At 48.5% G+C, this 26,319-nt stretch overlaps 1 protein-coding gene across 2 annotated transcripts in view; it reads right to left on the bottom strand.

Moving 5' to 3' along the window:
• Positions 1-1,481: 1,481 nt before the first annotated feature.
• Positions 1,482-26,319, bottom strand: part of SCARA5 (scavenger receptor class A member 5) — a 97,502-nt gene continuing 72,664 nt past the window's right edge. For both annotated transcript variants that reach the window (XM_081001064.1, XM_081001065.1), the window contains exons 7-9: positions 15,941-15,997; positions 7,572-7,769; positions 1,482-2,202 (exon numbers count right to left, since the gene is read on the bottom strand). In XM_081001064.1, coding sequence (XP_080857190.1) covers positions 2,066-2,202; positions 7,572-7,769; positions 15,941-15,997 — 392 coding nt within the window. In that variant the 3' untranslated portion in view covers positions 1,482-2,065. The remainder of the gene's footprint in view (positions 2,203-7,571; positions 7,770-15,940; positions 15,998-26,319) is intronic.

The raw sequence follows: 26,319 nt of genomic DNA, 5'->3' as shown, positions 1-26,319 counted from the left end.
TTTGATGTATTATGGTATTTTAATATTTTGTGGGCAGGGAATAATTAAATAAATTATTAATTATTATTATTATTATCTCCACTGACCTTCATTCCAAGGAAACTCAGCCTGGGTTAGTGCCTGGGAACCTGGGGTCTCTCACTGCTCAAAGATCGGGATCACGTGTAAAAATATTGAACTATGAACCAATAGTCTTTGTCAGTTCCCAATGTCATGCCAAAGTTACTTTTAACTCTCCTCCTTCATTTATGATAAGAACCGCAGGTATTCATTTTGAGGGATCTGCTTCCAGTGGCATAGGAAGGGGGGGGTGGGCGCCCCAGGTTCCATCCCTGGGGGAGTTTGACATCGTTGCAGGCGGCACCCACATTGGGACGCCCCCCCACTCCGGGTGCCAAAGCCCCTATCGCCGCCACTGTCTGCTCCATCTGGCACGGACACACTCACCTTTGCTGGGTGCCCATCAGTATGCGGATGATACCCAGCTCTACCTCTCCTTCAAATCGGAACCAGTGAAGGCAGTGAAGGTCCTGTGTGAGTGTCTGGAGGAGGTTGGAGGATGGATGGCGACTAACAGATTGAGGTTGAATCCTGACAAGACAGAAGTGCTGTTTTTGGGGGACAGGAGGCGGGTGGGTGTGGAGGACTCCCTGGTCCTGAATGGGGTAACTGTGCCCCTGAAGGACCAGGTGCGCAGCCTTGGAGTCATTCTGGACTCACAGCTGTCCATGGAGGCACAGGTCCATTCTGTGTCCAGGGCAGCTGTTTATCAGCTCCATCTGGTACGCAGGATGAGACCCTATCTGCCCGCAGACTGCCTCGCCAGAGCGGTGCATGCTCTAGTTATCTCCCGCTGGGACTACTGCAGTGCTCTCTATGTGGGGCTCCCTTTGAAGGTGACCCAGAAACTACAACTAATCCAGAATGCGGCAGCTAGACTGGTAACTGGGAGCGGCTGCCGAGACCACATAACACCGGTCTTGAAAGACCTACACTGGCTCCCAGTACGTTTCCGAGCACAATTCAAAGTGTTGGTGCTGACCTTTAAAGCCCTAAACGGCCTCGGTCCAGTGTATCTGAAGGAGCGTCTCCACCCCCATCGTTCTGCCCAGACACTGAGGTCCAGGGCCAAGGGCCTTCTGGCGGTTCCCTCGCTGCGAGAAGCCAAGTTACAGGGAACCAGGCAGAGGGCCTTCTCGGTAGTGGCACCCGCCCTGTGGAACGCCCTTCCACCCGATGTCAAAAAGAAAAATAACTACCAAACTTTTAGAAGACATCTGAAGGCAGCCCTGTTTAGGGAAGCTTTTAATGTTTAATAGGTTATTGTATTTTAGTGTTTTGATGGAAGCCGCCCAAAGTGGCTGGGGAAACCCAGCCAGATGGGTAGGGTATAAATAATGTCGTCTTCTTCTTCTTCTTCTTCTTCTTCTTCTTCTTCTTCTTCTTCTTCTTCTTCTTTGCTGCACGACACAGATAGACAATTACAGAATCAAACCAATATCCTTTATTCTATCATTAAGAAAGCAACGCATCAGCAGCTCACTAAGCAAACAAATTATGTCCACAGCTGCGTGGCTGCTCCCTGCACCGGGCATGTCTTCACGTCTTCTCGGGGAGCTGTGGGGCTGGTTCAGTGGCTCCATCCCACTCGCCGTAAAGCGATCGACGTCACCAGCGATTCAAAGTCCATATAGTGCCAACGGTTCCGCTGAAAAAGGGAGGCCTTAAATGGCTGGCCGCCCCAGAGCTTTGGTCTATACATACAAGGAAAGGGGAGCGATACAATTTGGGGGGAGCCTGACACCCCCTCCCCAGGTCGGTGGAGAAGGCGGGCAGCAAAGATGGCACGCTCACAGGGTAGACAGAAACATTACAGTAGACTCTACAAGCAAGCCCTGAGAGACAGAAAGGCTGAGATGCCGCTACCCCCCAATTCCTCTGAGGGGCAGCCAGGAACTGGCAGAAAGAAAAGGTGCCTGTGATTCTTGGCCAGCCTCTCTGAGGTCCCACCAGTTCCTCTCCAACAGGATATTCCGTTTGCTCTTTGGACGTCCAGCTTCCCTCCTCACTGCGTCAAGCATTTCACGCCAGCGTCCTCGGCGTGCCCACAGTTTGTTTTCCCCCAGCTGGAAAAGCTGCACTGGAACAAGCTTTCTTCCGTCCCCTTGCAGGCCACATCGTCCATCCAGATACGTCCTTTCCCTGGGGGAGAATTGGAGAACACCGTCATCAGCTGGGATTCCTGGCCCCCAACAAACCCAAGACATCCCCCTCCCTCTGGTCACTGTCGCTGTGAGAACATCCTCGACCAGCCAAAGCTGTCAGGGAAGGAGATTCGGACTAAACACCAGGAAGAACTCTCTGAGAGTAAGAGCTACAGTCATACTTCGGGTTAAATGTGTTTGAGCGTTTTCAAGTTACGCTTCGTGGCGACCCGGAAGTAACGGAGTGCATTACTTCCGGGTTTTGCCCATCGCACATGCGCAGACGCTCAAAATGACGTCACGCACATGCGCAGAAGTGGCAAAACGTGACACACACACCTGCAGACGCGCAGTCGCGTCTTACGTTCTACTCAAGATGCGAACGGGGCTCCAGAATGGATCCCGTTCGCATCCAGAGGTACCACTGTATTCAAGGGACTCCATCAGAAGGTGATCAATTCTCCTTTACTGGAGGTTTTTAGCAGAGGTTGGATCGGGGTAGGCAAACTAAGGCCCGAGGGCTGGATCCGGCCCAATCGCCTTCTCAATCCGGCCTGTGGACGGTCCGGAAATCAGCGTGCTTTTACATGAGTCAAATGTGTGCTTTTATTTAAAACACATTTCTGGGTTATTTGTGGGGCATAGGAATTTGTTCATTCCCCCCCCCCTTCAAAATATAGTCCACCCCCCCAAGGTCTGAGGGACAGTGGACTAGCCCCCTGCTGAAAAAGTTTGCTGACCCCTGAACTACTCTATTCCAAACTTAAAAATGGAAAAATGGATCCAACGAAGTTGATGTTGAAGAATCATTGCTTCGACGTTGGTGTTCTTTGCTTCTTCCAGTACACTGGTATTAGTTCGCCTGTCTTCCCAAGTCACGTGTAAACTGATATACAATATATAGAGGCCACAGATTGCTGCATGGCTTGGAACAGCACTTTAAAGCTTTCTTAAAAGCCTTAGCAAAAAGGGGGGGGGGAATAGAAGTTATAGCCCCTGTGAGGTTTTAATTCTAGGGAAACAGGCCTGTTGATATACCAGCTGGGATCCCAGAAAGTCCCTCTTGTCGAGACGACTTTGGCTCCTGGCCAGTTACGGCTGGTGCCTTTATTTTGCTGAGTAAGCAGAACCAAAATCAACAGCTCAAGTTCACAGTCCCATCGCTGGCATCCCTGAGCATCCTTGGAGGATTTTGAGTGCAGGACTGGTCCATTCGCAAGCCAAAAGTGCGTCTATCCCCCCCCCCCCGACCCCCGTTCGATGACAACCTCTCAAATTCCCTTGCTGGAAGCGGTGACTCAGGCCTCATCCTTTCCAGCCTGTGAATCAACAGCAGTAAAGAAGATTTCGCTCCCAGGACTCTGCTAAAGATTCCCTCCACAAAGTGGATAATGGAGATTAAAAAAGAAAAAAGAAAATATCAGCCAGGAAAAGCTCTAGCTTAGCTTTGCCAGGACTAATAGGAACTGAGTGGAGATCAGAAGGTTTCTAACTCATCGGAGAAGGGACGTTTCCTTGGAAAGGCCACAGGAACAAAGAGAAATGTTTGGAACCACAGCTGGGCTGGGGCTGTATATTTGTTCGGCATGGACCCCACTGTCTCTCAGAGGCTGGGGCTGGTAACCACATGCATGAAACCTGAAGCTTTTACAGATATTAAGGGAGAAACTTGGTTCGGCTCATATTTCAATGTAAGGTAAAGGTAAAGGGACCCCTGACCATTAGGTCCAGTCGTGGCCGACTCTGGGGTTGTGGCGCTCATCTCGCTGGCCGAGGGAGCCAGCGTACAGCTTCCGGGTCATGAGGCCAGCATGACTAAGCCGCTTCGGGCGAAGCAGAGCAGCACACGGAAACGCCGTTTACCTTCCCGCCGAAGCGGTACCTATTTATCTACTTGCACGTTGACATGCTTTTGAACTGCTAGGTTGGCAGGAGCAGGGACCGAGCAACGGGAGCTCACTCCGTCGCGGGGATTCGAACCGCCAACCTTCTGATCAGCAAGTCCTAGGATCTGTGGTTTAACCCACAGCGCCACCCGCGTCCCTGTATTTCAATGTAGATGAATCTAAATTCACACTCTCTGGAATGATATGCAAATGAAAAAGGCAGCTGTCCTTCAAAATTTGCATTTCTTTGAATTTTGTGATGTGGTTCTTCAACATCCCCAAAGTACAAAAATGCAAGTATGGGAGGGAAGTGTGCAAAAAGTAAATAAATGCACATTTTAGTGAAAACAGAATGTGGAAATGCATTATCTTAGGTAAAATTACACACAAAATGTGTATATCACTAAGGTGCTGACAAATTTCCATGGGGTTTTAAATCTGTAATTTGCAAACTGACGCAAATATGTAGAGGACTGAATTTAAGATGGGGGAAATGAGGAAGGGAGAAAAACTGAAATTGACAGATCAGCTCTATACCTGACTTGAAGTTTTAATAGGGTTGATTTGCCTCCTAGGAAACACAGACTTCAATGGGCCTTATGGGGAAAGCTATAGGTAACTCGCAACTTATGTATTTAATTTGAGCTCATTCAGCTTTACGTGCTTGGCAATAATAATAATAATAATAATAATAATAATAGACTAGGTGAAAGGGGGACAGGCATCCAGGAAAAAAAGACTTTGGCATTGAAACCTATACAGTGGTGCCTCGCAAGACGAAAAACGTGCAAGACGAAAGAGTTTTCCGTTTTTTGAGTGGTTCCGCAAGACAAATTTCCCTATGGGCTTGCTTCGCAAGACGAAATGTCTTGCGAGTTCTTGCGAGTTTGTTTCCTTTTTCTTAAAGCCGCTAAGCCGCTAATAGCCGCTAAGCCGCTAAGCTGCTAATGGCCGTGCTTCGCAAGACGAAAAAACCGCAAGACGAAGAGACTCGTGGAACGGATTAATTTCGTCTTGCGAGGCACCACTGTACACAATTTTGGCTTTAGTCACAATCCTTGGACTGTTGCCTGTATTTCAGTAACACTTTGGGCAAACATCCTGTTTATGCAGGATTGAAGTGTAGGGAGACAGAGGACACATCAGAGAAGGAATATAGGAAGTTTCCTATATTTGTTCCTCCAGACCTGACTCTGGCCGGCAACAGCTATTCAAGGGATTGTGCAGAGAGATGCTTTTCCCTTCAGCAACTGCTTGATACCCCTTCTACTTATGATTTCATTTATTTGCTACACGGACACCCCGTGGCAGACGTTTGCAAGGCAAAACAGCAGAAAGACCCCTGAGGGTGCTGCTTTGTGCATGCGAAAAAAGACCGAAGCGAGGGAAAGAATCGGGATGGACCAGACATATTTGCACAAACCAGTCATGCAAATTTCAAAATATTTGCAGACCAGCCTTTCTCTCTCCCCGCCCTGATCAAAAGAGGTGATGAAATGCTGGAACGGTACCAACGCAGCCATGGCTTGGATAATACCAGGGGATCTCCTGACCCATAACTTTGGGGTTCTGCTGCCGCTCAGCGGGGCTTGTTTGGAAATGGTTCCGGTCAATTGCACCTGTCTCTGCCTCTCTTTCCCAGGCAGGAGCTTCTGGGTGGCCCCTGACCACACAATAATAGTAATAATAATAATAATAATATAATTTTATTTATATCCTGCCCTCCCCAGCCGAAGCCGGGCTCAGAGCGGCTAACAGCAATAAAAGTAACACAGCATTCTAAAATCAATTCAGAATCAAATCAAAATCAAATTCATGGCAACCATTGGGCTAGAGTCCTGTGAGGATTGCCAAAGGAGGTGGTCAGACTGCGCCCTGGCCAAAGGCCTGGTGGAACAGCTCTGTCTTGCAGGCCCTGTCGAAAGATGTCAAGTCCCACAGGGCCCTAGTCTCTTGGGATAGAGCATTCCACCAGATCGGGGCCAGTACTGAAAAAGCCCTGGCTCTGGTTGAGGCCAGCCTAACCTCCCTGTGGCCCGGGATCTCCAAGATGTTTTTATTTGAAGACCGTAAGGTCCTCTGTGGGACATACCAGGAGAGGTGGTCCCGCAGCCCCTTGACCACAAAGAAAGCCATTACGTAGAGGTGAGCATTGAATGGGAGACCGAAATCAAAGGCTCAGAAGTACCAAGGATCTCCTTACCCAGTTCCTGGACTCTGGATCATGTCCCCTGCATTTTTCCCAGGTGGGGAAATTTGCAAAGATATGGGAGGTCGACACTATCAATATCACTATCCCTGTGTTGCGCAGCGCGGAGTGACTGAGACTGAGAGAGACTGAAATGTGAAAGGACGATGGCTCCATAGGAGAGCATTTGCTCTGCATGCAGAAAGCTCCAGGTTCGAATCCAGCCATCTCCAGCCTGATGTTCATCAGCCAAAAGGCCTGGCTGAAGAGGAATGTTTTCACCTGGTGCCTAATGAAGGCTCCAGGCGAGCCACCCAGGGGAAAGAATTCTGCAAAAGGGGGGCCACCACAGAAAAGTCCTGTTCTTGTGCTGCCATGCTCCAGACCTCTAATGAAAGAACGGTCTCAAATGATGATCTCAGGGTCCAACTAGGTTCATGTGCTGGTCCCGTGGGTTACCCAAGAGGCGAGGTCCAAGTCCGGTCCGTGGTCAAAGGTGCAACGGGGAGGCAGTCCGCAGTAGCTGAAGCTGGGTGCAGGGCAGGGAGCCGGGTGAAGTCAGGAACAGGCTTGCAAGCAGGGAGCCAGGGCGGGTCAGGAACTCAGGCAGGAAAGCAGGACAGGGTTCAGGCAGGAACTGGCAACCTACAAAGTTGCTCCAGCAACTTGGGACTGGGGCTGGCCGGCTTTTATCTCCCCCGAGGCATACGGCAGCCCCGATCCTCTGGTGACTCGCCTCTCCTGGCCTGGAGGCGAGCACTCCTCCTGCGGGAACTTAGTTCCCTCCGCCTCTCTGCCCTGAGCCTCTGCAGCTCAGGAGAGGCTGGAGGGTTACTGGACCCAGAGGCAACCTCAGCTTCCCCTGATGGGGCTGAGGGTGGAGCACCTGTAGGCAATGGGTCCTCCATCACCTCCGGAGCCAGAGCAGACTCAGCTGGTGCCTGCACCTGAGGACCCAGCACAGGTGAGGACCCTTCAGGCTCACGCCCCAGCCCCGGCTCAGCTGGTTCTGGAGGTGGGAAATCCTGTGCAGGCTGGGATTCCCCAGGTTCAGCATCTGAATCCGAATCCCAGGCCATCACAGTTCATATGGGGAGAGGAACATGGAAAGCTCAGACCATGGTTCTACCCAGCTTAGCATTTTCCACAGTAGTTGGCAAAGGTTCTCCAGGGTTTCAGCCATGGTTTTCTCATGCTCCTACCTAGAGGTGCCACTGGGCAATGAGACTGGGACCCTCTGCATGGAGAGCAAATGCTCGACCCACCAATGGCTCGTGGTGTTGCTGCCTTTACCTTGCCCAAAGACGGCCACCCTGTAAATCTCTTCTGCGCCTCGGAAGCCCAGCATCCGGCACACCACATCTCCGTCTTTCTTGTCCCAGCCGTCGTCACAAACGGTGCCCCATGATCGGTCGTGGTAAACTTCCACCCGCCCTTCGTGGGGTCCCGAGCCGTTCACCAGGCGGATAATGCCCTCCTCGGAAGCAGGGGCTGCAAGGTAAGGCAGGGGAGGAAAAGAAGAAACCACAGATGGAATTAAAATGGTCAAACCAAGAATTCATGCTTTGCCAGATGGGCACATGAAGGGGATGAGGCTCACAGAGCTTTTGTGTTTGTCTGCCTTGGCAGGAAGCTGTGACATTACATGTTTCCTCCTTGCCTGGACAGCTTTCTCTTTTTTCATCAAGCCTCCAAGCTGACTACATGTGCATGTCTGAGCTCTAAAACTGAGACACCATTCTGAACTTAGTTTTTGTGCTTCTGTAACTTAGATAATAATTAGAAACCTGCTTTCATTTTGCTACTGTAATTGCTGCTTCAAGACCCATACCATATACGTAAGTAAATACTACTTTTACTTCTTCACAAAACAACGTACAGTCATACCTCGGATTAAAGTAGCTTTGGGTTGAGCGTTTTTGGATTGCGCTCCGTGGCAACCCGGAAGTAACGGAATGCATTACTTCTGGGTTTCACCGCTCGCGCATGCGCAGACGCTCAAAATGACGTTGTGTGCATGCACAGATGCGGCAAATCTTGACCTGTGCACGTGCATACCCGGGTTATGTTTGCTTCAGGATGTGAACAGGGCTCCAGAACGGATCCCGTTTGCATCCAGAGGTACCACTGTAGTTAGAAACCTGCCTTCATTTTGCTACTGTAGTTGCTGCTTCAAGACCCATACCATGGCCGTAAGTAAATACTACTTTTACTTCATCAAAAAACGATGTACGTGTGGTTGTTATTTTTAAAGGGGAGAAAAGAGGCAATACCAGGAAAACTCAGCCTGTCTTAAAGCAGAAAGTATTGTTTCTAGAAGGTTAAATCAACCTTGCCTTAGCTTCCAAGTTTAAACTGCAAAGGATGGTTCTCTGCTCATCTCACAATATATCCTCTTCTACTGTTGAAATCCATTCCTACACTCTCTCCTAAGGGATGTTCCTCCCTCTTCCCACAGATCACAGGGGAGACATGCCCACATCTCTTTCCAGTTCCGAAACAGGAGAACTGAATGCCAGACACCACCTTGAGCAGGACAGAAATACATCCAGTGTCAGAATACCACCGTTCCACGTACTTCTTTGCACAATGCAAAATTAGTTTACGGCACTATTTTTAGTTTAGAGAAAAGGTGACTAAGAGGCAACATGACAGAAGTTTATAAAATTATGTTTTCGCCCTCTCTCATAACACTAGAAATCATGGACACCCAATGAAGCTCAATGTTGGAAGGTTCAGGATGGATAAAAGAGAGGACTTCTCCACACAGTGCAAAGTTAAACTATGGAACTCCAGTTGCCACTTCTGCGAAATCCACAAGCAGAATCTGAACACAGAGCCCTGTCTCCTCCTGAGATTCCCAGCAGCTGGGATTCAGAAGCACTGCTGCCTCAAACTGCGGAGACACAGCTGAGTCATCACGGCTATTAGCTATCGAAAGCCTTCTCCTCCATAAATCTGTCTAACCATTTGAAGTCATCTATCTTGGTGGCCATCAGTGCCTCCAGTGGGAGAGAGTTCCATAGTTTAACCCTGCGCTCTGTGAAGAGGGACTTTCTGTTATTTGTGCAGCTTATCCTTTCATCTAGTGATGTATGGAAGTGAGAGCTGGACCATAAAGAAGGCTGATCCCTGAATAATTGATGCTTTTGAATTCTGGTGCTGGAGGAGACTCTTGAGAGTCCCATGAACTGCAAGAAGATCAAACCTCTCCATTCTGAAGGAAATCAGCCCTGAGTGCTCACTGGAAGGACAGATCCTGAAGCTGAGGCTCCAAGACTTTGGCCTCCTCATGAGAAGAGAAGACTCCCTGGAAAAGACCCTGATGTTGGGAAAGATGGAGGGCACAAGGAGAAGGGGATGACAGAGGATGAGATGGTGGGACAGTGTTCTCGAAGCTACAAACATAAGTCTGACCAAACTGCGGGAAGCAGTGGAAGACAGGAGTGCCTGGCATGCTCTGGTCCAGGGGGTCACGAAGAGACGGACACGACTAAACGACTAAACAACAACAACAATCCTTTCATCGTGGATAAACTCGTGTGCATTTCTGGATGCGAGGATAAGTTCTGCGTAGCAAACGGGAAAGGATTTGTTCATCTCCCAGCAAGGCAGATTTTTCCCACTGCTGGGCAGCGGACCAAATTGTTTTCAGCACAAAACCGGGAACAAAAGACATCCCTTCTCCAGGTTAGGTGGGGCCAACAAGTTGGATTGCAGGGAGCAAAGGGAAGAGGCTGCATCCTTGATGCTCTCCCCACCCACTTTGGCCTTGAGTCTTTGCCGATTGTGTCATTGTGCACGAAAGCACGAGGCCGGTCCCTCTAATTCTCCACGGCCCCTGACCCCACCCATTAAGCCATCATCGCCTGTCGCTCTTGGCAACCCAATCTCTGTCTCCCACCGGCTCCCAGAGACATCTTGAAGTCATTTGCGGCTGTCTCCTTGAGCAAGGGGCACCCTAGGCGTGCCGCTCGCTTGCTGCGAGGAAGGCTGGGCTGCGTTCCAAGCTAGTCATCGCACTCCTCAGCTGTTGGGTGTGGACATATCCCTCCCTGGTGGGATATTTCACCTGCTGGAACGGCGGCTTCATCGCTGGGGCCCGTTTAAGAGCTGCACCTGCCTGAACGCAATAGAGAGGTCCCATAAATGGATGCTAACTGGAGCCGGGAGACTGGGCGGGAGACCAGGGCTGCGCTTCTCATTTAGATTTGTGTGTGTGTGTGTTGTCCTGCAGTGTCTCCAGGAAAGAAAGGGGAATTTTCATGCTGTACCTTGGAGATGGGATGGAGGAACCTGCAACTCTGCAGATGTCAGGTCCTATCAGCTCCAAGAGCCAGCATGGCCAATGGGCATGGATGATGGGAGATGTAGTCCAGCAAGAAGTGGAGGACTACACATCTGTGTGTGATGTATCCTTCATTGAAGCAGTCAAATACAGTCATACCATGGGTTACAGACGCTTCAGGTTGCGTTTTTTTGGGTTACGGACCGGCCAAAACCCAGAAGTGCCGGAATGGGTTTCTTCCGGGTTTTGGCGGTTGCGCATGCACAGAAGCGCTAAATCATGCTTTGCGCATGCGCAGAAGCGCTGAATCGCAACCCCCGCGCACGCAAACACAGTGCTACGGGTTGCGAACGTGCATCCCGCATAGATCACGTTCACAACCTGAGCGTCCACTGTACAACATTTCCTGTTTGCGCAGAGTGGACACGCAGGGGAATGTTGCTCCAGCCAAGAGGACTTCCTGTCACACCTGGTCTGCAGCCTCGTCCCCCTGTGTGTGACCAGGTAGATGGGTGTGACCCTGACAGACCCTATAAATGGGCTGGTCACACAGCCATCTCCCTCTTTTGGCTCATTTTCATCTTTTGCTCTTTTGCCATCTTCTGCTGGCTCTTAACCAAACAAAAACGCACAGAGAAACGCAAGAAAACTTGGATGCAATTATCTAAGACGCATGTCGAAATAGAAACATAAAAGAACTAAATGATACAGACTTCCAACAGATTTATAGTCGTCAAAAAACCGAGCTGAAGAAGGCGTGTACTCCGAAACAGGGCCCTGTCCTGGTTACCACCACTGAGCCGTACATCTGACTCACACTCCGGATACTCCTTTTTGGCCCCATTTGATCCTTCATTCTTTATTCTTTATTCTAATTTTATATAATGTGGACTCGTTTTGACTGCTATTGAGACTTGTATAAAACAATTGTTGTGCACTGGTATTTCATGTACCTTTGTACTATATCATTGTATATTTGAAACGACATTATTTCTGCACTTAAACGTTGTATCCAAACTTACCATTACTTTAAAACTATCATACTTATACGTTGTGTTTAAATCTACTACTAGCTTCAAACTGTTATTCTTAGCAGAATACACACGTTTTTCATTTCAACTCCTGAGTAGGAATTATTCCTTATATTGAAACTTTTGGCCAGAGTTCTTGATATATCCTTTTCAGGGTGGCTCTTAACCAACAGCACATGGCTCATCCTTTCAGAGGATGGAAGCCACAAGGTAGAAAGTCTGTGAACTGAATGTAAGAAAACTTTATCATTACTTTTAAAGACGACGGTTGTGTCCTTATTGTTTGGGAGGCGGGTGGCGCTGTGGTCTAAACCACAGAGCCTAAGACTTGCCAATCAGAAGGTTGGCGGTTCGAATCCCCGCGATGGGGTGAGCTCCCGTTGCTGGGTCCCAGCTCCTGCCAACCTAGCAGTTCGAAAGCACGTCAAAGTGCAAGTAGATAAATAGGTACCTCTCTGGCGGGAAGGTAAACGGCGTTTCCGTGCTCTGCTCTGGGTTGCCAGATGCAGCTTAGTCATGCTGGCCACATGACTTGGAAGCTGTACGCCGGCTCCCTTGGCCAATAAAACGAGATGAGCGCCGCAACCCCAGAGTCGGCCACGACTGGACCTAACGGTCAGGGGTCTCTTTACCTTAAAGGGGAAATTTACCCTGGACAAGCCAGACTGGATTGCTCAACTCGAACGATTCTAACGAATCCATCAACTAGCTTCCTGCAATGTGGAAGGGAATGTGCTCTGCTACCAGCTCACTAGCGTGAGTGCGGAAGGATAGTATTTAATCAATATATCCTCTCCTACCACCCACAACATTCCCACAATCTGCTGCGCCTAATAAAGGATGGTTGGACCAATAACCACAACATCATGGTTTCCTTCACCAGCTGATGAGCATCCTGCCAATTTCCTAGCCTTTGGAAAGTCGCTCTTTCTGCTTTTTTTTGAATGGCTGCCTGGGGGCAAGTGAAGAGGTAATAATAATAATAATAATAATAATAATAATAATAGTACCCCCTCCCATCTGACTTGGTTTCCCCTGCCACTCTGGTGTTTTTATATTTTGTTGGAAGCTGTGTAGAGTAAGTGGGGCAGTCCAGTCAGATGGGTCCAGTCAGATGGGTGGGGGTACTGCTGAACGTTTATATAATAATAATAATAATAATAATAATAATAATAATAATAATATACCTCTGCCGGGCTCAGGGTGGCTAACACCAATAAAATCACAATAAAAACATAATGGGGGGGGGAACCAATTTAAAATACAGGTTAATTTAAAATGCAGCCTCTTTTTGAAGTAGCTGATAGATCAAGACCATAAGGGGAGGGGAACATAAGGGTTAGATTGTGTCCAAACCAAAGGCCAGGCGGAACAGCTCTGTCTTGCAGGCCCTGCGGAAAGATGTCAAGTCCCGCAGGGCCCTAGTCTCTTGTGACAGAGCGTTCCAACAAGTCGGGGCCAGTATTGAAAAGGCCCTGGCCCTAGTGGAGACCAATCTAACCACCTTGCGACCTGGGACCTACAAAGTGTTGTCATTTGTGGACCTTAAGGTCCTCCACGGGGCATACCAGGAGAGGCGGGCCCGTAGGTACGAGGGTCCTAGGCCGCATAGGGCTTTAAAGGTCAAAACCAGCACCTTAAACCTGACCCTGGACTCCACCGGGAGCCAGTGCAGTTGGTATAGGACTGGGTGAATGTGATCCCATGGCATGGAGAAAGTGGACAGAAAATGCTTCTCCCTTTCTAATAACACTAGAGATTGCTGACGTTCATGGCCCTCTGCCACGGAAGCTATAGCTGAGATTCCTACATTGCAGGGGGTTGGACTAGATGTCCCTTGGGGTCCCTTCCAACTCTACAATCCTCTCAACTAAACATCGGGAAGAACTTTCTGACAGTAAGAGCTGTTTGGCAGTGGAGCGAACTCCCTCAGAAGGTGGTGGGCTCTCCTTCCTTGGAGGTTTCTAAGCAGAGGTTGCGTGGCCATCTGTCATGGATGCTTTAGCTGAGATTCCTGCCTTGGAGGGGGTTGGAATAGATGACCCCTGGAGGTCCCTCCCAACTCTACTTTTCTATGGTTCTTTTAACAGATGTTGTTTCTATCCCTCTGCATGCAAGAATGCCATATTTGCCGCAGTATTTCTTAGGCCAGCCGCAAGAGGCCCCCTTCTCTCTCTCTTTTTATTATTTTATTAAATTTCCATTTCATAATATTAAAATACATCCTTGTTATTCACATTGGTTTTTGCTCATATGAGCTGATCAACTTCCCTCCTTTCTGCCTCATGGTTTTCATAATTCCTTTCTATGTTATTGCATTTGTGCCTCTTCCAATTTACATATCGTTCATTCCAATCGTCATAAATTTTAAATAAATATAAAAAGGCATTAATTGTCAACATTACAAGTCTTTTTAAATCAGTTCTGCTAGCATTGTTAATTGTTTGCAGTGAGAGGCCCCTTTTTCTTAGTCGGGTCCCTTACTCTTAGAAAGTCAGTACAAACCTCCCTGGTGCTTGGGATTTTATTTTTTCCAGCAATGCCTGGATTGCACCCCCCCAAAAGCAATCTGTAGCCCAGGGGTTTACATGCTCATTCCCACCCCCCGGGCCCCCATTTTGCACAAGACCCCAGAGTTTCCCGTGGCCTTTGTTCCTCTTCCGTGCATTTGTTTTTATTGAGCCTATTACCTCTCTGAGCCTTGAGCAAAAGGGAAAAATATAAGGAAAAGAAATAAACATGATTGCTTAGGAAAACAAGCCCGCGAGCCCATGCAGCTGCACAAAGATATAATCGGCCGGGATAATTGGGACCATGTGTCTGTTAGGGAAATGGGAGATTTATGCCCTAGTGCAGAGAGAGCACTGCTCTCCGAATCTCCCCGGTTAAGGAAGGAAGAAGGAAAGAAAGATGCCCGTTTCTTATTCTGTTTGTGGAACGGACATCTTCAAAACTGTTAGGATCCAAAATCTATCTATATCTATCTGTCTGTCTATCATCTATCTATCTATCTATCTATCTATCTATCTATCTATCTATCATCTATCTATCTATCTGTCTATCTGTCTATCATCTACAGTGGTGCCTCGCAAGACGAAATTAATTCGTTCCGCGAGTTTTGTCGTCTTGTGATTTTTTTCGTCTTGCGAAGCACGGTGTCAGGAAAGTTTTGGAAAAGCTTCAAAAATCACCAAAGTCTTTAAAAACCTCAAAAAAGGCTACCACACCGCGTTCTATGAGTTGCTCCTCAAAGTCAAGTCGCAACTGTATTAACGGTGTTAAGAAAAAGGAAACAAACTTGCAAGACGTTTCCGTCTTGCGAAGCAAGTCCATAGGGAAAATCGTCTTGCGAAGCAGCTCAAAAAACAAAAAACCCTTTCGTCTTGCGAGTTTTTTGTCTTGCGAGGCATTCGTCTTGCGAGGTACCACTGTATCTATCTATCTATCATCTATCTATCTATCTATCTATCATCTATCTATCTATCTATCTATCTATCATCTATATCTATCTAGCATGGGAGCATTTTGTGCCCATTTTACAGGCTACTGTCAAGTTGGAAAAGACAAGCAAAATGATCCAGAAGATGGAGCGACTCTGCTACGAACAAAGTTTGCAGCGTTTGGGACTTTTTGGTTCAGAGAAAAGGAGAAGAAGAGGCGAAATCATGGAAGTTTATAAGATTATGCGTAGCATGGGAAAGTGGGGAGGGATAATTTTTCCTCCCTCTTTCATACGGCTAGAACACATGGCTGCTGGAGGAATCAGAACAGATACAGTCATACCTCGGGTTACAGCTGCTTCAGGTTGCGTTTCTTCAGGTTACGCACCTGCCAAAACCTGGCAGTACCGGAACAGGTTACTTCCAGGTTTCGGTGGTTGTGCATGCACAGAAGCGCTAAATTGCACTTTGTGCATGCACAGAAGCGCCACTGCGGGTTGCAAACACTGCGGGTTGAAAAAGTGCACCCTGTAACCCATGCTGTTAGCCAGCTCTTTGTTTCCAAATCTATTTGGGCATATCTGCATGACAAAGACACAAATCTCCATCTTCTACCGTCCTTAAGACCCGAACGGACCACGTTTCCCTCGACCTGAGCATCTCCTGCATCCGTCAGCATCAAAATCAGAACCCAAATCTATGTATTTAAAAACTAATAAATACAACCCAGGAGAAGCCCTCGGGCCTTAACAGCAGCCACACCTGCAGAAATTCACCAGGTGCAACTTTGCCCCTTGACGACGCTTTCAGTGCCTTTTTCTCACGTGGCAGTTAAAGGCATCGGAGCACCGGCCAGAACAAAAGGTGGCAACCCAGAGAGGAGAAACAAAACCCCCATCGTACCTGGTTCTCTGCCTTGGTCACCTCTTTCCCCCTTTTCCCCCTTTGGGCCTCGGTCACCTGAAAGCAGAAAAAAAGGGCATCAGACCGCATGCTCTCTCAGAGGTGCCTGGGAACACTCAAGTTGCATTATTATTTTATAATCATCATCATCATCATCATCATCATCATCACAACTACCCTGTGAGATAGGTTAGGCTGAGAGCCAGCGACCAGCCCAAAGTCACACCCAGTGGGCTTTCTGGTAAGGTTACCAGATTTCTTTATTAGCTTTCCAATTTTATAACAAACATATCGACAAACATAAAAACAAAACATAAAAAGCAAGCAAACAAACATATATCCTAACTATAGAAATTCCACTTTTGTTATCATTGTTGGGTGACTTCCTTGAATCCCCCCGGCTGAGTTTCCATATAAATCATGGTAGCAGTTTTCCAAAACCGATTTCACATAAAATTTACTTAGTCCATTTACATCTTTCTTTCTTTTCATTTTAACTTTTATCCATAGTATTCTACAACATCACATATTTAAATCCTAGGCCAATTTGGTACTTGCAAGTAATTCTATTTAAGTTATCATATTTAACTAGATAATCTTTGAATTTCTTCCATTCCTCTTAGTGCTCCTCCTCCTTCTGGTCGCGGACTCTTCCAGTCAGGTCGGCTAGCTCCGAAAAATCCCTCATCTTCATCTGCCATTCCTCCATTGTTGATATTTCTTGTGATTTCCAGTTTTTGGCCAGCAAAATTCTAGCTGCATTTGTGGTGTACAAAAACAATCTGACATCGTTCTTGGGCAATTCCAAGCTTATTATTCCAAGAAGAAAGGCCTCTGGTTTCTTAATAAATGTATATTTCAACATTTTTTTCAATTCATTATAAATCTTTTCCCAGGTTACCAGATTTTTTTCAATGAATCCGGGGACACTTTAATTAATTAAATACTACGTGTTCGGGACGTTGATGCTGCAGCGATGGCAATGGCATAGGGTGGCCGCCACCTTGACCTCAACCGCCACGTTTTCCCTTCCTCTGATTCTTCTGTCTCCTTTCTCCATGAGCCTGGGAAGCCCCGGAGTTGTTAGTTCTTCGGTGGTGGTGGGGAAGCAGTGCGTGGTGCGTCAGGCATGGAAGGCGGAGAAGGAGGGCCAAGAGCAGCGACGGTGGCAAGGCTCGGGCAGCGCGATGCCTCCCTTCCCATTGGAGCAGCCCCAATCCCATTCCTACTTGTGTGCAAGCAGAAGGGGGCAGGGATCCCTCAACTGGGAAAGGAGGCTTCCCGTTGCCTAACTGAGAGATCCCTGCCCCCTCCTGCTTACACTCAAGCTCTGATAGATAGTGTGAAGCCTCCCTTCACAGCTGAGAGATCCATGCCCCGCTCCTGCTTGCATGAAAGTAGGAGTTGGGAGGCTGCTCCAATAGGCAGCATGAAGCCTCCCTCCAAAGCTTAGTTGCTGGGGTCAGGGAAGGTGGACTAGATGACCCTTGGTGTCCCTTCTACAATTCTATGATGAGGCGATCAGAGTCTACCAGGGATGGCTGCACCTGTCAATTGCAGTCCTCTCAGTCTCTCATTTTCCTATACAGAGTTGTCAGGAGCTCAGCCTACACTCGAGTAGGACCCTGGCAGAGACACATGCCCGACTGGCATGTTCTCTCCCTCCTGGTCGATCGTTTGGGAGCTTCAAAAGCTTTCTTCAGCCCGAACATCACAGCGACCGATGCCAACAGACACTGGCACACTTAGGGATCTGCAGAGTCTTTGCAGTTGCGTAACAGACCTCAGCAACTCAGCATTTTGGCTAATCTACTTTATTTATGGGACGCGGGTGGCGCTGTGGGTTAAACCACAGAGCCTAGGACTTGCCGATCAGAAGGTCGGGGGTTCGACTCCCCACAACGGAGTGAGCTCCCATTGCTCGGTCCCTGCTCCTGCCAACCTAGCAGTTCGAAAGCACGTCAAAGTGCAAGTAGATCAATAGGTACCGCTCCGGCAGGAAGGTAAACGGTGTTTCCATGCGCTGGTCTGGTTCACCAGAAATGGCTTAGTCATGCTGGCCACACAACCCAGAAGCTGTACGCCGGCTCCCTGGGCCAGTAAAGTGAGATGAGCGTCACAACCCCAGAGTCGGCCACGACTGGACCTAACGGTCAGGGGTCCCTTTACCTTTACCTTTACTTTATTTACATATAAACCCACACGGAGCACTGCAACATGGCTCCCTCTCTCTCTGGCATCAGACAGCAAAGAGAAAAAGAACAAAGGACAATAGTCCCACTTCACGGAACACAGTAACACAAACATCCTGTCTCCGTCACTTCCCACTCCGTGGAGTCAAAACAAATACCATCATGTGATAGACAACAATCCCATGACTGCAATCATGGAGCAGGAATTCTAACAGTTTTTCCCCTGCCCTCCTCCCTGCTGAGTCCTTGTGATGGCCTGGGAATCCAATTCAGAGGCTGAACCGGAGGAATCCCAGCCTGCACAGGAGTCCCCGCCTCCAGGGCCGGCTGAACTGGGGCAGGGCCTTGATTCTGAAGCGCCTGCACCTGTGCCGGATCCTCAGGAGCAGGCACCCCGTGAATCCACTCTGGCTCCGGAGGTGGTTGAGGACACAGTGCCTACAGGTGTGCCTCTCCCAGCCCTTTCAGGGGAAGGTGAGTCTCCCCCTGGGTCCAGTAACCCTCCAGCCTCTCCGGAGCTGCAGAGGCTCAGGGCAGAGAGGCGGAGGGAACTGGTTTCTCGCAGGAGGAGTGCTCACCTTAAGGCCAGGAGAGGTGGGTCTCCTGGGGGCCGGGACCGCCCCTGGCCTCAGAGAAGATAAAGGCCAGTCAGCCCGGTCCCAGGTTGCGGGAGCAACGTCGTTGAAGAGCTGTTTTGGCCAGCACCCAGTCCTGTTCCCCCAGAGTTCCTGTCCTTGCCCGGCTCCTCGCTTTGGAACCCGCTTTGCCCGTGGAGGACTGTCTGCCGACCCTCGACTCAGGTCCTGGACCTCGCCCCACGGTAATCTCCCCCCAGGAGCAGCACAGTCCTAGAAGGGCAACACTGAGACTCCGGGGGGCACAGGAAGTTGACAGGTGCTGCCACTTCCTGGACTGGTTGTGAGATGGCGGGCAGAGCGAGGCCAGTGGGCCAGTGCCAGCTTCACCCTCATGGACCAGCCTCCACGTTTTCCAGCTGTTGCCTCCAGATGTTCCTTCGCTCTCTGGATTCTTTCCTCCCTATAAATAGGATGCCCACCCCCTCACCCCCTTTCTCTAACCTGCTGGCAAACGTTTCCCAGTTCTGGGTGGCATAGCCAAGTGACTTTGCATCGAGCCCAGACTAGGCATGGAAATTGGCACGAGTTCTCTAGCTTCCTGGCATCCGGTCAAAGGGTTCCCTCTCCAGCATTTTGGTGGCCCGAGCGGCGTTGCGATGGTTTGGCCCGTGGCTCCTCCTCGCCCCGCCCCCTCCTCCGTGGCTTCCTGCCAACCAGCGACTTGATAGGTGACCACCAAGTCCCAATAAACAAGGCCAGATCAAATTTTCTTTCACTCCCAGCCAAGCTGTTCCCTTTTAACCATTCGGCCAATTAAAAACATATGTTTTCTAAGCCTGAGCGTTTGTGTGGTTGGCAGGGATTCACGAGCCACTTTAGACAGAGTCGTTGCACATATATGCCAGATTTGGTGGGTCAGGAATGGCCTGATCCCATGCGAAAACTTAAAGGTATCTTACTGGATCTGACCAAATGGATTCATCCAGACCTTGAGTCTCTTTCAAGGAGGAGTCTTTTCAGCGGTCTCAAAATTATAGGAGAAAAAGTATAGGGTCCAAAATAGAATTCCAAAGTCCTACTGGACATCTCCTAATTTTATTCAATCTTCCCTGTGACAACCCTTGAGATATTTGAGGATGGCTCTCGTATCTCCTCTCAGTCGCCTCTTCCCCAGGCTAAACATTCCCAGATCCTTCAACCATTCCTCATAAGGCTTGGTTTCAAGATCGATACGATAATCTTTATTGTCATTGTCCCATACAGAACAACGAAATTGAAAAATCTACACATTCAAAACCCAACAAGCCTGCTATCCCAGCTATCTCAACCTGGTTAGCCCCCTAAAAACTCTGATACCCCATTTTTAAATATAATATGCTCCCATACAGACTCCTTACGATGCGTTTAAGACCAAAATCGCATTTGGGTAGAAACTGTTTCTCAGGTGGCTAGTCCTAGTCTTTATAACCCTGGACCTTCTTCCAGAAGGCAGAAGCTGAAAGAGATCATTTCCGGGGTGTGCACTATCCTGCGCTATCTCTGCAGCTTTCTTATGGCACCTGGAAGCGTAGATTTGATCCAAGGTGGGAAGAGTGCACCCAATTATTCTCTCCGCAGTCTTTACAACCCTGGACAGCATTGTTTTTTCCCTGACCGCGCAGCTCCCAAACCACACAAAGAGACCATAAGTTAATACACTCTCAACAGTACAATGGTAACTTGGTCGCCCTCCTTCGCACACCTTCCAGCTTGTCAACATCCTTCTTAAATTGTGGTGTCCAGAACTGGACACAGGACTCCAGGTGGGACCTGATTTTAAAGAACTGGAAAAGGTTCAGAAAATGATCAAGGCGATGGAGCGAAACCCCTACGGAGAAAGGCCACGGTGTTTAGGGCATTTTAGTTTAGGGAAAAGACAGATAAGAGGGGACATGGCAGTGGTTTATAAAATTATTCCTGACATGAGGAATTATTCCTGACATGAGGAAAAGTTTTCTCTCTGTGTCTCCTAACGCTAGAAATCATGAACGTCCAGCAAAGCTGAATGTTGGGCAATTGAGGACAGATAAGGAAAATCCTTTGGCACACAGCACAGAGTTAAACTACGGAACTCCCTGCCACGGGAAGCAGCGATGGCCACAAACTTGGATGGCTTTAAAAGAAGATTGGATGAGAGGGGCATTGATGTCTTCTAGCCAGGATGGCTCTGTTCTGCCTCCACAGTTGTAGGCGACAAAAATTCTGAATCCCAGTTACTGGAAACTACAGGAGGGCAGAGTTGCTCTTGTGCTCAGATCCTGCTCACAAGTTTCACTTTGGGGCATCTGGTTGGCCGCTGTGAGAACAGGATGCAAGACGAGGTGGGCCATGGGCCTGATCCAGCTAAAGGCTCTCCCGATGTTCTTATGAGATTGACTGGCAGTTTAGTGCCAAGTGGTGCACTCCAGGGCAAAAGAAACGCACGAAAACACTGCTTTTTAAAAAAGTATGGTAGCTAAGGAGCTCTCCCCAAAGGTAAGAGTGAACAGCCTCCCCATCTCCCTCTCCTTATAATTTGATCATGGCTTTAAGCCAAGGGTCTCCATGCTTGGACCACTGGTCGCTAAGGTGATGATGGAAGAAGAAGAAGAAGAGTTTTGACTTGATATCCCGCTTTATCACTCCTCTAAGGAGTGCCTGGCGTGCTCTGGTCCATGGGGTCACGAAGAGTCAGACACAACTAAACAACTAAACAACAACAAGAAGGAGTCCCTAAGGGATGCGGGTGGCACTGTGGGTTAAACCACAGAGCCTAGGACTTGCCGATCGGAAGGTTGGCGGTTCGAATCCCTGCAACGGGGTGAGCTCCCGTTGCTTGGTCCCTGCTCCTGCCAACCTAGCAGTTTGAAAGCACGTCAAAGTGCAAGTAGATAAATAGGTACCGCTCCGGCAGAAGATAAACGGCATTTCCGTGCGCTGCTCTGGTTCGCCAGAAGCGGCTTAGTCATGCTCGCCACATGACCTGGAAGCTGTACACCGGCTCCCTTGGCCAATAAAGCGAGGTGAGTGCCGCAACCCCAGAGTCGGGCACGACTGGACCTAATGGTCAGGGGTCCCTTTACCTTTTAAGGAGTCTCAAAGCAGCTCACAGTCTCCTTTCCCTTCCTCCCCCACAGGCAAAACTCTGTGAGGTGAGTGAGGCTGAGAGACTTCAGAGAAATGTGACTAGCCCAAGGTCACCCAGCAGCTGCATGTGGAGGAGCAGGGAATCAAACCCGATTCACCAGATCATGAGTCCACCGTTCTTAACAACTACACCACACTGGCTCTCCATCATGATGGAGTCATGATGGTGATGGAAGATGGTCTCCAAGTACCTGTTTGGGGGTGGCAGGAAGAGGAAGGGGGTGCAGAAAAGATTTCGGGTGTGTGTGTTGTTTTTAAGAGGGGAAGGTGGCACCCCTTACCCCGGTACGCCTTTCTGCCTGAGGAAAAAAGGAAGACCATCTGGCCTGGCTCTGCTCCCAGACCCTAAGCCAGAATTCCCAGCACAATATTTCCTGATAGGGTCCCGCCAGAGCCATTAAATATATGGAACAGCTGGACGCATTCATTACACCAGCGGGTGGGATGGTGCGCAAGGGCTCATGCACCGATTCAAAACACATCTCTTAAGAACAACATCCATTTCCACGGTGTGGGACTTCTTATCGGCAAAATCTCTCGTAAGGCCAAGCCAAGAAGGGAGAGGGGCAGGGATTTTTTTGGGGGGGGGGTGTTGGCAGGGAGAAAGTCAGTTTTGCAGGTGCTGAAGGAAAAGTTGCACGCACAAAATTGCGCACCCCTGCTTGCACTCAGAAGTCCTCTATAATTTGTGTGTGGTGGATGACGTTTGCACCCATCGCAGTGTTGAAAATGAATGCGTTTGGCAGCCCGTGGCAAATCCATTTTTGTTGTTTTGGAGTCAGGTTCCATTCAGTTCAGAAGTACCCTGGCAATAGTATAAGTTACTATGAACTGAATTCTATTAATTGTTTTAATAGAATCACAGAATTGTAGATTTGAAGGGAAGCCCAACCCCTTGCAATGCAGAAATATGCAGCTGTCATATACAGGGATCGAACCTGCAACCTTGGCGTTATCAGCACCACGCTCTAACTAACTGATAAACTTCTTCTTGCTGCTTGCCTTCTCTGCTATTTTGTTGGATTACAGATGGAGGGTCATCCTGCTGATCAAAAGGGGGACATTCATTTTTTGGTCCCAAGCTCTCACAGAGCCAGCTGACTTGCACAAAAAACGGGGTATTCCAGGATCCAGGATGCTTGTGTGGTTATTTATTGTTGGGAAAACAGCTCAACATTTATTGTTGGGAAAGCGGAATACAAATATTGCTGTTGTTGTTGTTGTTTAGTCGTTCAGTCGTGTCTGACTCTTTGTGACCCCCTGGACCAGAGCACGCCAGGCACTCCTGTCTTCCACTGCCTCCCGCAGTTTGGTCAAACTCATGCTGGTAGCTTTGAGAACACTGTCCAACCATCTCCTCCTCTGTCGTCCCCTTCTCCTTGTGCCCTCCATCTTTCCCAACATCAGGGTCTTCTCCAGGGAGTCTTCTCTTCTCATGAGGTGCCCAAAATATTGGAGCCTCAGCTTCAGGATCTGTCCTTCCAGTGAGCACTCAGGGCTGATTTCCTTCAGAATGGAGAGGTTTGATCTTCTTGCAGTCTATGGGACTCTCAAGAGTCTCTTCCAGCACCAGAATTCAAAAAGTATCAATTCTTCGGCAATCAGCCTTCTTTATGGTCCAGCTCTCACTTCCATTCATCACTATTGGGAAAACCATAGCTTTAACTATACAGACCTTTGTTGGCAAGGTGGTGCCTCTGCTTTTTAAGATGCTGTCTAGGTTTGTCGTTGCTTTTCTCCCAAGAAGCAGGCATCTAATACAAATATTAAATCCCTCTAAGATAGAGAACTCTTCACATCTCCCTAGTTGGCCACCTGTATCCACCACAGAGATTGGAGAATTGATTTCATCAACGCGTCCTGGAAAAGCACCAGGGGATGACATGATTCCCCCCAATATTTTCCCCCTGGACATAAATTGGGGAGTCTCCCATTTTGGCAAAACGGTTCACATACATAAATATAACTGGAGACATCTCTCTAAGGTGGTTTGCCACTAGAGTTGTGCCAATCTTCAAGAAAAGTGACCCCTCAGACCCTCACAATTGTAGACCTCTTAGCCTCCTGGGTGTGTAGCAGCAACTGAGAGGCTTGTGCCCCATGAATTCATCTCATCCTCTTTTAAATCCATGAAGATTGGTGATCATCACTACTTCCTGTGGCCAGGAGTTCCATAGTTTAACTCTTGTGCTGTTTGAAGGATGTTCTGTTCTCTGTCCTGAACTTGCCAACATTCAGTTTCCCTGAATGTTCATCTTGTCCCATGGTTCCCAATGTGCCTGACAGGGGGGCAATTTGATTTTTAGGGGGGTGGCAATTTGGAAGCTTGTTTAGGTCACGTTAATGCCCTTTTGGCTTCCTCCAAGTGAACAGAAGTTCACTTTCTGAATACGATATTTGATATATCTTTATTGTCATTGTCCCATGCAGAACAATGAAATTGAAAAACTACATAAAACTACATAAAACCACCACAAATAATAAGAATTACCACATTTTCCCGTGTATAAGACTAGGTTTCCCCCCTAAAAAATAATGTCATAAATTAGGGGGCGTCTTATACAGCCATGCCTTGGGTTAAAGTCGCTTCAGGTTGAGCGTTTTCAGGTTACGCTCCACGGCGACCCGGAAGTAACAGAACGGGTTACCTCTGGGTTTCGCCCCTTGTGCATGCGCACTCAAAATGATGTCACGTGCATGTGCAGAAGCGGCGAATCGTGACCCGTGCACGCGCAGACACGGGTTGCGTTCTGCTCTGGATGCGAACGGGGCTCCAGAATGGATCCCATTCGCATCCAGAGGTACCACTGTACATCTTTTCCCCATTTTCTTAAATCTGACTCCCCCAAAATAGGGGGCATCTTATACATGAGGGCGTCTTATAGATGCAAAAATACGGTATATGTCACGGGGGTGGGATCAGGATTTTAGAGATGCTTAGGTGGAGCATGGCCAAAAAAAGGTTGTGAACCACTGATCTAGTCCAACCCCCAGCGCAGGTGTCTCCTGGGTGGAAAAGGCTGGTGCGCTCATAGCTTCCTCACTTAACCATCAGGCATAAGCTCCTCTTTGTAAATATTTTGTTTTGTTTTGTGGAGAGGGGATTTATTGTCTTCTCATTTTCGGTTCCCCTGCTTTCGAAATGAGAGTATTAGTGTGTTAGCTCACATCCTGTGAGTGTGAACCAGATAAGCGTTTTTGCGCCGTTAGCAGTGATCAAAAACAGCCATCGCTTGGAAAGATGAACTTTTTCGGTAAATCGCCCTTGGCTTGCGCCTCCAAGCAAGTTAGAAAGAGCCCCATTCTGTCCATTCCCCATCTAATCTGTCTTCTGGGGATGGAGAGGGAGATAAACCTTTCTGGAAACGAAAGAGCCCCGCCGACTGCCGGCCCCCCGTGCCAAGGCAAACGGAGACGGGTAACACCAAGAAGCCAAGATAAACTTTCCTTCTAACAAGGGAATTGAGCCACCTTGGCCACAGAGAGTTTCCCAGGCTAGAGGAGAGAGATGCTGGACGGGCAACGGAGTGGGGAGCCTTGGCAGCGGCGGTGGCCTCCTTGCCTAGATCAGCCTTCCCCAACCTGGTGCCCTCCAGATGTTTTGAATTCACCACATGTTTTCTGGGCACCACAATTTAAGAAGGATGTTGACAAGCTGGAAGGTGTGCAGAGGAAGGAGACCAAGATGACCAATTGTGTGGAAGCCAAGCCTGATGAGGAACGGTTGAAGGAGCTGGGGGTGTTTAGCCTGGGGAAAGAAGGAGACTGAGAGGAGATAGGAGAGCCTTCTTCAAATATCTCAAACATGGAAAGTAGAGCAAGCTTGTTTTCTGCGGCTCTGGAGGGTAGGACTCGAACCCATGGCTTCAAGTTGCAAGAAAGGTGATTCTGACTAAACATCAGGAAGTACTTTCTGAAGGTAAGAGATTCTTCAGCAGTGGAACAGTCTCCCACAAGCAGTGGTGAACTCTCCTTCCTTGGAGCTTTTTAAGCAGAGGTTGGATGGCCATCTGCCATAGATTCTTGAGCTGTGATTCTAGCCTTGAAGGGGGTTGGACTAGATGACCCCTGAGGTCCCTTCCAACTCTACAATTCTATGGCAAACAACTGCAGGGCGCCAGATTGTGAAAGGACATCCTAGATGTCCATCTCAAATTTCGAGACTATTCACTTTTTCATTTCCTGGGATTTTCAATATTTATTTATTCAAAAGTGATCCAATTCATTGTACTTAAGAGTACTTTTCAAGCACTCTGGTCTGTGATAAAGACACATCACCAGCAGGCTGCTTGTGCACTGGAATATGAAACAGATCGGTGGTCCCCAAACCTTCTATGTGTGCAGTTTTGCATTTTAAGCCCCTGTCAATCAAAGCACCGCAATGACTGTGGGGATATAGCGGAGCCTGCTTCTGAAGTCCAGATGCTGAACATATTTCTGCCAT

Source organism: Podarcis pityusensis (genome assembly GCF_964106645.2).
Source record: "Podarcis pityusensis genome assembly, chromosome: 3".
NCBI lineage: Eukaryota > Metazoa > Chordata > Lepidosauria > Squamata > Lacertidae > Podarcis > Podarcis pityusensis.
This window is presented reverse-complemented; position numbering and strand designations above follow the sequence as displayed.